Here is an 11,457-nt window from a genome sequence, read left to right as displayed (position 1 = left end):
TCCATTAATAAAGCATCTCCTCAGTGGGAATCTGGAGGCTTATTCATAATGTCTGGGTGAAAACTTACCTTTTTGACTTCTTTACTTGATCTGAATGTCTGCTGAACAAAAGAATCACTTTCAATGGCTTCAATTTCTTTTACTCTTTTTACTTGTTCTACCAGGGTGGCTTGGTCTAAAAAAAAAAGGGTATAATGTCAGTGTATTTTGGTGCGTAAGCTTGTTAACAACACTCCTCTAAGCGAGGTTCTTTCTTTCTGTGAAGTAATTTTATGACTTCTGGAATCTAACTGGATGAAAAGATGGTATAGTGAGGCTATAACAGAACACTATTTCCCCCCTGAGATCCACAAATACGACATTCTTACACACTAAGGCTCTCACCTAAAACCTAATAAAACATTGCTGAGAAGGCACCACTATAATGATCCCAGCTAATCTGGGCTAATCTTGTGGGAGGGCTTTAAAAATTAAACAAAAGTTATTATGGAAATAACATATACAAAGGAGTAACAGCACAACGGATCCATCGGCACCCGTCACCCAGCTTCTGGAGAAGAACGCTGTTACTTCTTACTTAATTTGTTGATCTTCACTTCATTTTCAGGGTAGAACTGGAGTACTCAAAAGTAACTCCCACATGTCGTGCCGTGTTACCCCTAAATATTCATTTATTTATTTGTTTTTACCCCTGAATATTTAGTAGGCATTTCAGATAAGGGCTTAAAAACACCAAACAGTAAAAACTACATTTTCACATCCAAAAATATTATCAATAATACTGTAATATCATTTTATACAGTCCATTTTAATTTTCACTGATTGTTAAAAAAATGTCTTTTTACAGTAATTTCTTTGAAACAGGATCCAAATAAGGTGCGCACATTAGACTTGGTTGATAAGTGTCTTGAATCCCTTTTCATCACTGTCAGTCTTCAGTCCTTCCCTTTTGTTACTATTTATTTACTGAAGAGAACAGATTGTTTATACTTGAAAACTTTCTACATTCTAGATCTGGCTGATTTTATTCTCATGACATCATTCAACATGTTACTGTATTCCTCATATTTTGTATAAACCAGTAGTTAGATCTAGAGGCTGGCTAAGATTCAGGTTCAATTCCTTTGGGTCAAGGATGCATCACAGGTGATGCTGTGTAATTCCTATTATACTGTATTGGGATGTGTTTCTCCCAATTTTAAAGATGTTAAGACTAATCAGTGGGTCCAAGGTGACGTCAGCCTGACCCCATTATGAAGATCCTCATCAACCTTCCACTTAATATTTTTAGCAGACGTTAATGTTTGTTGATTAGATCCATTATTTCATGAGATGTTGCAAAATGAGGATTTTTCTAATTCTATTATTCTTACTGCTTTTGTTAGCTCTGATTTCTCCGTAATGAAGAACTTCCCTTACTGACTGTGAAGTATGGTCTGTACAGGGAAAGCAGAATAAATGTTTAATTTTTCCCTTTACTTGTCAATTTTGACCCAAAGAGAGCATTATCAGTTCCTGAATATTTATATACTTAATATATTTTACTCCATGTAATGAGTACCCTTATTATTCTACCTTTGGGTAGTGGGGACCTCCTGAAGATGGTCTTACATCCTTTTGATATGGTCCCTTATAGTTAAGGGGTGACAGGATGGTCCAGGCTCGTCTTGTACAGTTCCTGCCCGAGACCTGAAATTAGCCATTTCTTCAAAGGGCGTGGATTCCTTTTAGTAGGAATGATATTTAAAGACAGTAACTTGGGCACCAGGGGTGCTCACTGCTCCTGGATTGTCACTGTTTCTCTGCCTTCTCAATGGATGGGGTAGGTAATGCACATTTTAAGAAGAAAAACATTAATATGAATTCATGCTGATATTACCAAATGAAGGACTAGAGGGCTTTTAAAGTCTTTGGTTTTATATTTGTATATCTTTTTTCTCACTTTAAAATCTTAAGTCTTGGGACCCCTGGTTGGCTCAGGGGTTGAGCATCTGCCTTCGGCCCAGGGCGTGACCCCGGGGTCCCGGGATCGAGTCCCGCATCGGGGTCCCCACAGGGAGCCTGCTTCTCTCTTTGCCTGCGTCTCTGCCTCTCTCTCTCTCTGTCTCTTGTGAATAAATAAAATCTTAAAAAAAACTTAAGTCTTAATGATACGATCAAAAGTACTCAGTTGTTTCTCTTAATATGAGAGTTGAATATATATTAGTTTCAAAATCATAAGAAAAACATCACTATTAACAAGATGAATCAATATAGTTTAAAATTTCTTTATGATCTTGTTGATCTCAGGAATTATTCCACTGACGAACTGCCAAAACACTATACTCTAAAGTCACCCGAGACCATTCTCCGTGTGACTGTGCTACCAACTTGACATACAGCTAGGGTCAATTTGCTTCAGTTCATTTTTGTTTTTTAAATTTTTTTTTTTTTTTTTATGATAGTCACAGAGAGAGAGAGAGAGAGAGGCAGAGACACAGGCAGAGGGAGAAGCAGGCTCCATGCACCGGGAGCCTGATGTGGGATTCGATCCCGGGTCTCCAGGATCGCGCCCTGGGCCAAAGGCAGGCGCCAAACCGCTGCGCCACCCAGGGATCCCTGCTTCAGTTCATTTTTGATTTAGGTCTTGCTTTTTGTTTTATTGTCCTTGTGATTAATATGAATACTTTTTGGTATACAACACAGTGACTTAACAACTGCAATGTTTTGCTACGCTCACCACAGGTGCAGTTACTGTCATCACCATAAAACGCTATGACGATAGCACGGAGTGTATGCCCAACACTGTACCTTCTGTTCCCATGACTTATCATTCCGGTACTGGAAGCCGCTACCTCTTACTCCCCTTCACTTGTCTCCCACGCCTTTTTCCCTCTGGCAACTGTCAGTTTATTCTCCATATTAGTAGATCTGATTCTGCTTTTTTGTTATTCACTTGCTTTGTTTTTTTAGATTCTACATATAAGTGAAATCATATGGCATTTTCCTTTTTCTGTCAGACTTATTTCATTTAGCATAATAGTCACTAGGTCCATCCATGTTGTTGCAAATGTTTTCTGTAGCTGCGTAGTTTCCTGTGTGTGCGCGCGCACGTACACACCAAATCTTTACCCATTCACCTATCAACGGACACTTGGGTTGCTTCCGTATCTTGGCTGTTGTAAATAATGCTGCAATAGACCCAGGGGTGCATATATCTTTTTGAATTTGTATTTTTGTTTTCTTTGGGTAAACAGAATTACTGGATCATGTGGTATTTCAATTTTTCAATTTTTTAAGGAACCTCCATACTGTGTTTTCACAGTGGCTGCACTAACTTACATTCCCACCAACAGTGCACGAGGGTTCCTTTTTCTCCATGTCCTTGACAACACTTGTTATTTGTCTTTAATATTTGTTTTTTAGTTGCATAAAACACTTGATTCTAAAGTCAAAAGGTAAAACATCATTCAGAGAAGTCTAGGTTTCCTTCCCTATCCCATTCTCTCAGTTCTTCCCCCAGCACATAGGTAACTTTTTATTAGGTTTTGGTTTTAACCTTTCGTTTCGGGATCCCTGGGTGGCGCAGTGGTTTGGCGCCTGCCTTTGGCCCAGGGCGCGATCCTGGAGACCTGGGATCAAATCCCACGTCGGGCTCCCGGTGCATGGAGCCTGCTTCTCCCTCTGCCTGTGTCTCTGCCTCTCTCTCTCTCTCTCCCTGTGTGAGTATCATAAAAAAAAAAAAAAAAAAAAAATCTTTCGTTTCTTTCTGAAAATATAAGTATACATAGTCTCTTCTTTCTTACACAAAATCAACATCCTACACATTATGTCTTCAATATCACTCCACCCCAGCATAGAGACTTCCCTATTCTACTTTACAGTTGTATAGTTATCTATTTTATGGTTTTATGATAGGGTTTTTTTGAAGATTTTATTTATTCATATGAGAGAGAGAGGCCGAGGGAGGAGCAGGCTCCACACAGGGAGCCTGACACGGGACTCGATCCGGGTCTCCAGGATCATGCCCTGGGCCGAAGGCGGGTGCTAGACCGCTGAGCCACCCGGGCTGTCCTATGATAGGTTTTTTTTTTTTTTTTTTTTTCCTCCCACCACTGCTCTATTGGTAGTCATTTGAGCTGTTTCCAGTCTTTCACTTTTATAATTAGTGCTTTAAAAAATGTGTTGTTTCATATTTTTGTTTTTTGTTTTTTTTCCACATGCTAGGCAGGAAAAGTGCAACATTATGGTTCACACACTCACTGTTTAAACTTTTGCTCTAAGCTGATACATAGGTGAATTAGGAGCTACTGTATGTTCAACAAGGGCTCTACAATTTTTATGGATTTTAGACTTCATGAATAAAAACTAGATTTGCATTCTAAGAAACAAACATAAAAAAGAGGCTTGAGACTAAGGTAGTTGTTTGCATCAAAGTAATTTTGACAGCCCAGCAGATCTAAGCTTAAAAGACTAAGTGTTATAATAAAGAGTATGGAGAAGGAATTTGGTTTAAACATTTCAGTAAAAATTCGCAATTTATAAAAAATCTTTTGGCCAATCGGTAATGATACAGTTTGATGCAAGCTCCAGTTTACTTAAGGGAAAGATAGTGCTTCTGGAGGTGTGTCCCAGACAGCTGTAACCAGTCCTTTCTTGTGTGAAAAATAATGTGTGGAATGTTTGGAAGTAATAGCTGCCAGAGCCAACACTCTCATCTTGGGAAGAATATATTTTACAACATAAAAGCAAGTACTGTCAGAGTGTCCTGGACGAGCAAATAGTTCCACATGCTTTAAAATAAAAGCTCCTGTGTATTTTAATTATGCAATGTACTAAATGAACATATAAAATGAGAATATCCTTTACCTAGCTAATTTATTAACATGAACATATTTATACCAGTGGATGGTATTTTTATTAGGCCTGCATAATAGTGGGAAGATGGCAGAGAAAAGTCATAATGGATACCATTCCATGAGACCCAACTTTAATTTGTCAGTGTGAAAATCCATCTGTTTGTATAGGTGTTAATTAGTCTCACTATTATTTCACCATCATTAATTTCCAAACAAAAGATAGTATTTGTGACTTCAGGAGGATGTTCTCGTATGTATCAACTATTTGAAGCCTTGGGTTTTCTTCTCTAACACATTCTCTCATTTGGATTTACAAAGCACATCACTGGTATTAAACATCAGAGGTGAGCTCACAAATGGTACTCGATGTCTACAGCCCATAGTGTTTGCAGCTTCCAATATGGACCTACAACCAACGGCTCCAAACACAAATAAAAGTGTTATCACAGAAGCTGGCCCTAGGGCCAGTATGTTCAACAAAACAGCACTGGAGAAATTATAAAGGAAGGAAGGAAAAAGATTAGAGAAGACCAGAACATTATCTTTGTGTTTCTTTAAAGATCACTTCAGGACGAACAAAGTGACAGCGTAGATAAGAGCGAGCCAGTTTGCCTGACTTACAATATGAAAATAAACCAACAGAGCTTTTACCTTTCAATGTGGGAACCATTTTACCCTGATATTTACAGTGTGATATTTAAAGAGTAAGAGAGAGAGAGGTACTGAAATTAAAATTTGAAAAATTCATGGGAGATTTACATTTTTAGCTTTATAAATAGCTCAGCTGCATGCTGTTTGAAAACAGGCATAAAACATGTTTTAAACGGCTTCCTACTCAAAACTCCGATATCAATGTCCATAAATATAGGTCTCGAATATAGTCCTGTCACTCTGGGAAGCAGAGTAACACAGATCAATAAAGTCCAGTAAATTGTTTTAAATTTAGATTTCTAAGTTTTACATGCCAATTTATCATTGAAATATTCTTTATCAATTTTAAGAACAGGAAAAATGTGAATGAAAACTACATATTTATGTGCTTGGCATGAATGCCTAGCATACGAAGTATCTTGTGTTTACCAGCCAGGAGGTAAACATAAAGACAAGGGACAGCGTTACTGGGAGAACCAAAATTACAGGATGTTTTTAAGCATTAACGTGGCAAACGCGGAGGAAAGATCTATTAGCACTCCATCCTGTCTGATGAACACAGTGTTGGTAAATAAAATGACTTTCATAGGTAGTTTGTAAAATGTTAGCAGAAGGGGTACATATTTCATAGTAAAATGAAAAGTACTGGAGTCAGAAAGCAAAGTCACTACAGACTGAAAAAAAAAATCAATGCTAACCGTATGGAAAATCATTTTGTTCTTTTTGTGATAAAAAATTAAAATCAAACATTTTATTAGTTGCTGCTGCTGTTGTAGAATACAAATTAGGCTCACCAAGCACTTCAAGTTCTATTGGACAGTTTTACACGACACAACTTTTACAGAATTCTAAAAAAATTCCAAGTTGTGCACACATTTAATATAAGTAGGTAAGATGATAAGGTCCGATACAAACCTTTTATTTGAAAAGACAACATTTTAATCTACCGTTTGTGGATCACACAGACCAAGCTCTGAGGTGGCGGCGGTGCTGGGCAGGGGACAGCAGGTGGCGCTCTCGCCCACGATGTGACCACGGCTGCCGGCGCGGGAGCCTCGGGAAAGGCCTCTTGCTCGGGAAAATCTCTTCAACGGACTCCTTTTGAATGTTAATATTTTATGAATTTCCCCAAAGTTAAAATGCGTTTTATGTTACAAAGAGTTTGGGTCAGTTGGCCTCAGAGTTATTGAGGTGCCCAAGCTACTCTTCCCGTAAAAAAAAAAAAAAAATTATATACCAATAGTGTTTTATAACCACATGAATAATGCAAGAGAATATTTTATTTTCGACTCAAATTTTAGTCAAGAATGGGAACACCCAGGACCTTCCTCTTTATGGCGAAATATCGATACTGAAGGCAAAACAGTCTTCGAAGTGTAGAGCGTTCCCAAGGGCTACCGCGGACTGAGAAGAGCAGCACAGACGACGCTGCTTCTTCAGGAAACTCTGAACAATACAGCCTGCGTGGAGGAGCCACGGGGTCCCTCCCAATCCTGGTCACCGTCAACAACTTGTCGTGAACGCGGACGGCCGGGGCGCAGCCCGCTGGCCCCTCCAACAGGACGTCTGGGCTCCCGAGGCCCGCGGAGCGCACACAAGTTCGGGCGAGACCCAGGTGCCGCGGCCGACAGCGCCAGGCAGCCGCGAGGCATCGGGGGCGAGGACGCTGCAGGACAGCGTGGCGGGCCGCGGCGGCGGCGGGAGCGCAGGCCCAGGCTGTGGGCGGCCCCGGAGGCGTCCTCGTCCCCCTCGTCCCCCTCGTCCCCCTCGTCCCCCTCGTCCTCCTCGTCCTCCTCGTCCTCGGGCAGGGCCCAGGCCGCCCCGTCTCCCAGTCAGCGGCTGTCCGCAGCCAATCGGGCCGCAGGAGCAGCTTCACCGTCACTGCGCGGGCGGCGTCTCCGATGAACATTTGTAAGGGCCGCGAGTGCGCGACGTACGAGGCTGTCGCCCCGCTCTGCGGCTTCCCTGTCCCCGACCTGCCACCGGGGAAGGCGCTGCCGCTGACCCACGTGGCTGTGCGCGGGCGCTGCCTGGCGCCGGGCCTCGTCCGCCTCAGGGAGGCCTCGCTCCCGGCCCTCAGGTCCGCCTCAGGGAGGCCTCGCTCCCGGCCCTCAGGTCCGCCTCAGGGAGGCCTCGCTCCCGGCCCTCAGGTCCGCCTCAGGGAGGCCTCGCTCCCGGCCCTCAGGTGCGCCTCAGGGAGGCCTCGCTCCCGGCCCTCAGGTGCGCCTCAGGGAGGCCTCACTCCCAGGGCCCGGGGCCGGGAAGCGCCGCACAGACCCGTGCGCACAATCTAAGCCCTAAAAGCACTGAAGTAACCATTAAAAGAGCAAAACTCCTTGGCGGGCGGCGGAGCGGGGGGCGTCCACGTGCACGAAGCCTTTGCCACGGAGGGACGTGGGGTGGGGCCTGCTGCCGTCGGGGCTCGCGCGGGCGCGGCCAGGTCCAGGCCGCGGACCCTGTGACCTGGCGTGACCCTGGCGTGGCCCGGGCGCGGGTGTGGGGGGATGGGGGGCGCAGGCAGAGGGCGTCGCGCGACGTCGCGGAGGGCAGGGGCCCGCCGAGCTCTGCGGGGCTTCCCGGCCGGGGCGCTGGGGCCGACCTGGCTGCGGCCCCGGGACGCGCCCCCGACGGCCCGACAGCAGCGCCCGTCCACGCCGGCGACTGTCCCGCCCGCCGTACCGCGTCTCTCGCGGCCACGCAGCTCGCACACGCTAAGGCTCCATTGGAGGTGGTCGGAGAGGCCGCAGGGCCGGAGCTGCGGCGGCGGGTCCCCGCGGGCCTCCCCGGGCCCCCGCCTGACCCCCCCCCCCGCCCCGGCCCCTCAGCACCGGGGCCGCAGCCGCAGCGGGAGCCGCCGCCACCCCCACCCCCACCCCCACCCCCACCCCCACCCCCACGGCACAGCCGAGAAACTGAGGCCAAGCAGCCGGTGAGCGGCTCGCAAGCCCTGGCCACAGACGCGGGGATCCAGTCCCTGCGCCGCGGCCCGGTCGTGACCTCCTCCTCAAGCCGCTCCTTAACCACACGTGCCAAACGCCTTTTTCCCTCCTTTCCATCCATTTCCTAGAAATAATCCACGCCCTTGGTATGTTCACTCGTTCAATACAACGGGATTCTGTTCGCAGAGACGCTGCGTCCGCACCATCTCGGTCCCCGGGCGCTCCGCTCTCCCCGCTACGGAGGACACTTCTAGATGCTTTTACACGTTTGAAAAAGTTCTGAAACCATCATCCACGTCACATCACAAGACGTCTATTCACGTATTAAAAAACACGCAGTTTTTAGGAACCCTGCCTTCTTTTCCAAGCCTGAAAACAACCTGAGTAGGAAATCGCCGCTTTAGAGCTGCTCTTTGCTACGCAGCAATTGTTGCAAAAAACTAGAAGGGTTTCTAGAAATTTGGCCAAACCGATAACCGCCATGTAACTCACTACACAGGCTATTGCCCTAGGCTGGTCTCACGCGTGACAAACACGGGCAGTCGGATCTGCTTGGACAGGGCGGTAAGAAATAATGACTGCCACGAAGCTAAGGCCGCGGAAGCGTTATTTTAACGGGACTGAAGGAAGGAACATAATTCAAGGTACATCAGATTAACAGCGTAGAACACAGAATGTGAAGTTGCTGTTTGCTGTCCATTTTAATTCTAGAATTCTCATTGACTCTAATTAAAATTCTGCAGATGAAGAGTTGTAGGTTTCTAAGGAACTTGCAGCGGGCGCTGTCTGCCAGCCATCTCCACACACCCCATAACCACACACAACTTGCCTGTCAGGAGAGCTAATGCAGACATCGCAGGGCACACCACATTTGTCACTGTGGCTAATATCAGAGATACGCAGCTCTTTTTTCTTAGCACACAAAAGCAAGATATGTAATTCAATGCTCAATTTACCCTTGTCTCGCAGGAGATTTTTCCCCGCTAATTGATAGAAATTAAGCCATTAATCAAGCCACTAGCCATCATTCAAACCAGAGAAGATGAATACAAACTTTCATCATAACCACCTTCCCCATTTTAGTGTTCATTAGCATTAATTTTTAATGCAATTATGCTATTCTTTTACGCTGAGCTCATAAATTACTGCTCTTTTGTTGCTGGCTGGCCTTGTAAAATCCAAACTAATGCTTTGTGCTCTGATCTTAAAGGCAATTACTAGGTTCTTCTATCTTTATATCTTTGCATCCCCAATAACCTTTATATATAACGAACACCCATGACTGACTATGCCTGTTTGTTTCTTTAATGCTTCTATATAAATCTTTGTGAACATATAAATGTAGTCAAATGTATCTACAATAAACATATATATGTATACACCCACTTATAAAATATAGATGTTAATATAAAAACAAGATCTCACAAATTCATACGGTAGTTCAGGGTCAAATATAATAATACATGATTAAAATGTAATGCATTGTTATATTAAAGTTATAATTTCATAACAAATTAGAGAAAGGAAATAGGAATATTAATAGCAGCTGACTATTATACGCATATGTAAGGGTCAAACAACTACCAAAACAAGAAAGAATAACTATGGGATACCAAAATCCCTTGGTTCTTTACCTAGGATTAATGCTTTACGTTTAAATCCTTATTTCAAGGAATTGCGTTGAAACCTGAACATGAATGAGATGACAATAAAGAGAAAGGGAAGCTCAAAAGAACCATTTATCCAAAAGTGTGTTTACTAAGTGCACATAAGAACTGTCATATTTTGCAAGGCAGATCAGTTTATATGAAGATTCTAGTAAAAAGACAGATTTTCCAGAAACAAATACTAAACCCAAAGGCAGCAATCTACTCCTTCCTCCAACCCAGAGAAAGTCTAAAGATGTACTCTCCGTAAAGTTCCCCAAAGCACTAGTTCTGCTCACTCCTAGGTGCAGAGGAGATTAAAAAAAAACAAAACCCAAAAAACTCCCCCAAACCTTGCAATTCTCTTCTTATAACAATCCAGTCATGGCTTTTTGCCTTTGTTTGCAAGTTGTTATATTTTGGCCACCCACTAGTGGCCAAAATAAAACTTCCCGGGAGAAAAAAAACTTAATGGGAAAATATCAGAAGTGCCTGTGTTGGTGGCAGCCCGGTTACCTTTCGGAGGTGGACAGCTGCTGCCTACCCCTAAAACCAGGGGTTTTGGGAGTAGAAAGTATACTCAGGAAGCTTCTACCAAAAGCGGGGGGGTAGGTTTGAGTCATTAACATAAAATACCGTCTGTCTCCTCTCATGGCCAGTTCTTTATTAGATTTCACCTTTAATAGAAAGTTCTACACGGAGTAGCAGCAGTGGGGCTTCATTCTGCAAGGACCTGGATTCTTTCCACCAAGGGACCTGTTGTGCCAGGATAAGCAGACAGCCTAGACTCAAGTCTTTTGTGATCTGTTCCTTTTTGCTGTCGGAGGCAAACAGGGAACTAACACGTTTGTATTTGGACGTTCAAGTTGTCAGCACAAGGTTGTGAGTTCTAAGACCTTTTCTTATAAGCATTTTGTGTCAGGTTTCATAAGCTTATGGAAAATAGTCTATGGCTCCACATGCCTTAATTTCCTTAACATACTAAGAAAAAAATGCTGGGGTTCAGAAACGAATTGGAATGAATTCAGCCAGCATGCATTTAGTGCCTACACCTGCCAGGTGCTGGAGGTGCTGGTTGAAATGACATACTTTTTGCCCTCTCAGAGTCTATGAGCAAAATGGAACTAACTTTTATTTAGAATTTTTACTTGCAAATAATTATGAGCTGACTATGGGTGGGTATAGGGATTTGTTTTGTTTACAAAGTGCCTTTGCATCTGTTACTTCATTTGATTCTGAGACAGATAAAATTTTTGGTAATAAATAATACCCCCATTTCTCAAATACAGCATTTGATACTCTTAAAGAGATACCAAAAGACAGAGCTGGAATATGAAACCAAGTCTTTGTACTTCATATTCTATCTGGTTCTTGTTGAACCAG

General features: G+C 43.7%; 1 protein-coding gene across 1 annotated transcript in view; it reads right to left on the bottom strand.

The window, feature by feature from the left end:
- The window catches only part of LOC119865448 (arginine and serine rich coiled-coil 1), a 396,620-nt gene that overhangs the window by 6,768 nt on the left and 378,395 nt on the right, over positions 1-11,457 (bottom strand). Inside the window, exon 9 of the mRNA XM_038571315.1 lies at positions 69-175. Within this exon, the coding sequence (XP_038427243.1) occupies positions 69-175 (107 nt within the window). The remainder of the gene's footprint in view (positions 1-68; positions 176-11,457) is intronic.

Source organism: Canis lupus, chromosome 23, assembly GCF_011100685.1.
Source record: "Canis lupus familiaris isolate Mischka breed German Shepherd chromosome 23, alternate assembly UU_Cfam_GSD_1.0, whole genome shotgun sequence".
Taxonomy (NCBI): domain Eukaryota; kingdom Metazoa; phylum Chordata; class Mammalia; order Carnivora; family Canidae; genus Canis; species Canis lupus.
Note: the sequence above shows the minus strand (reverse complement) of the source record. Positions and strands in the feature narration are given on the sequence as shown.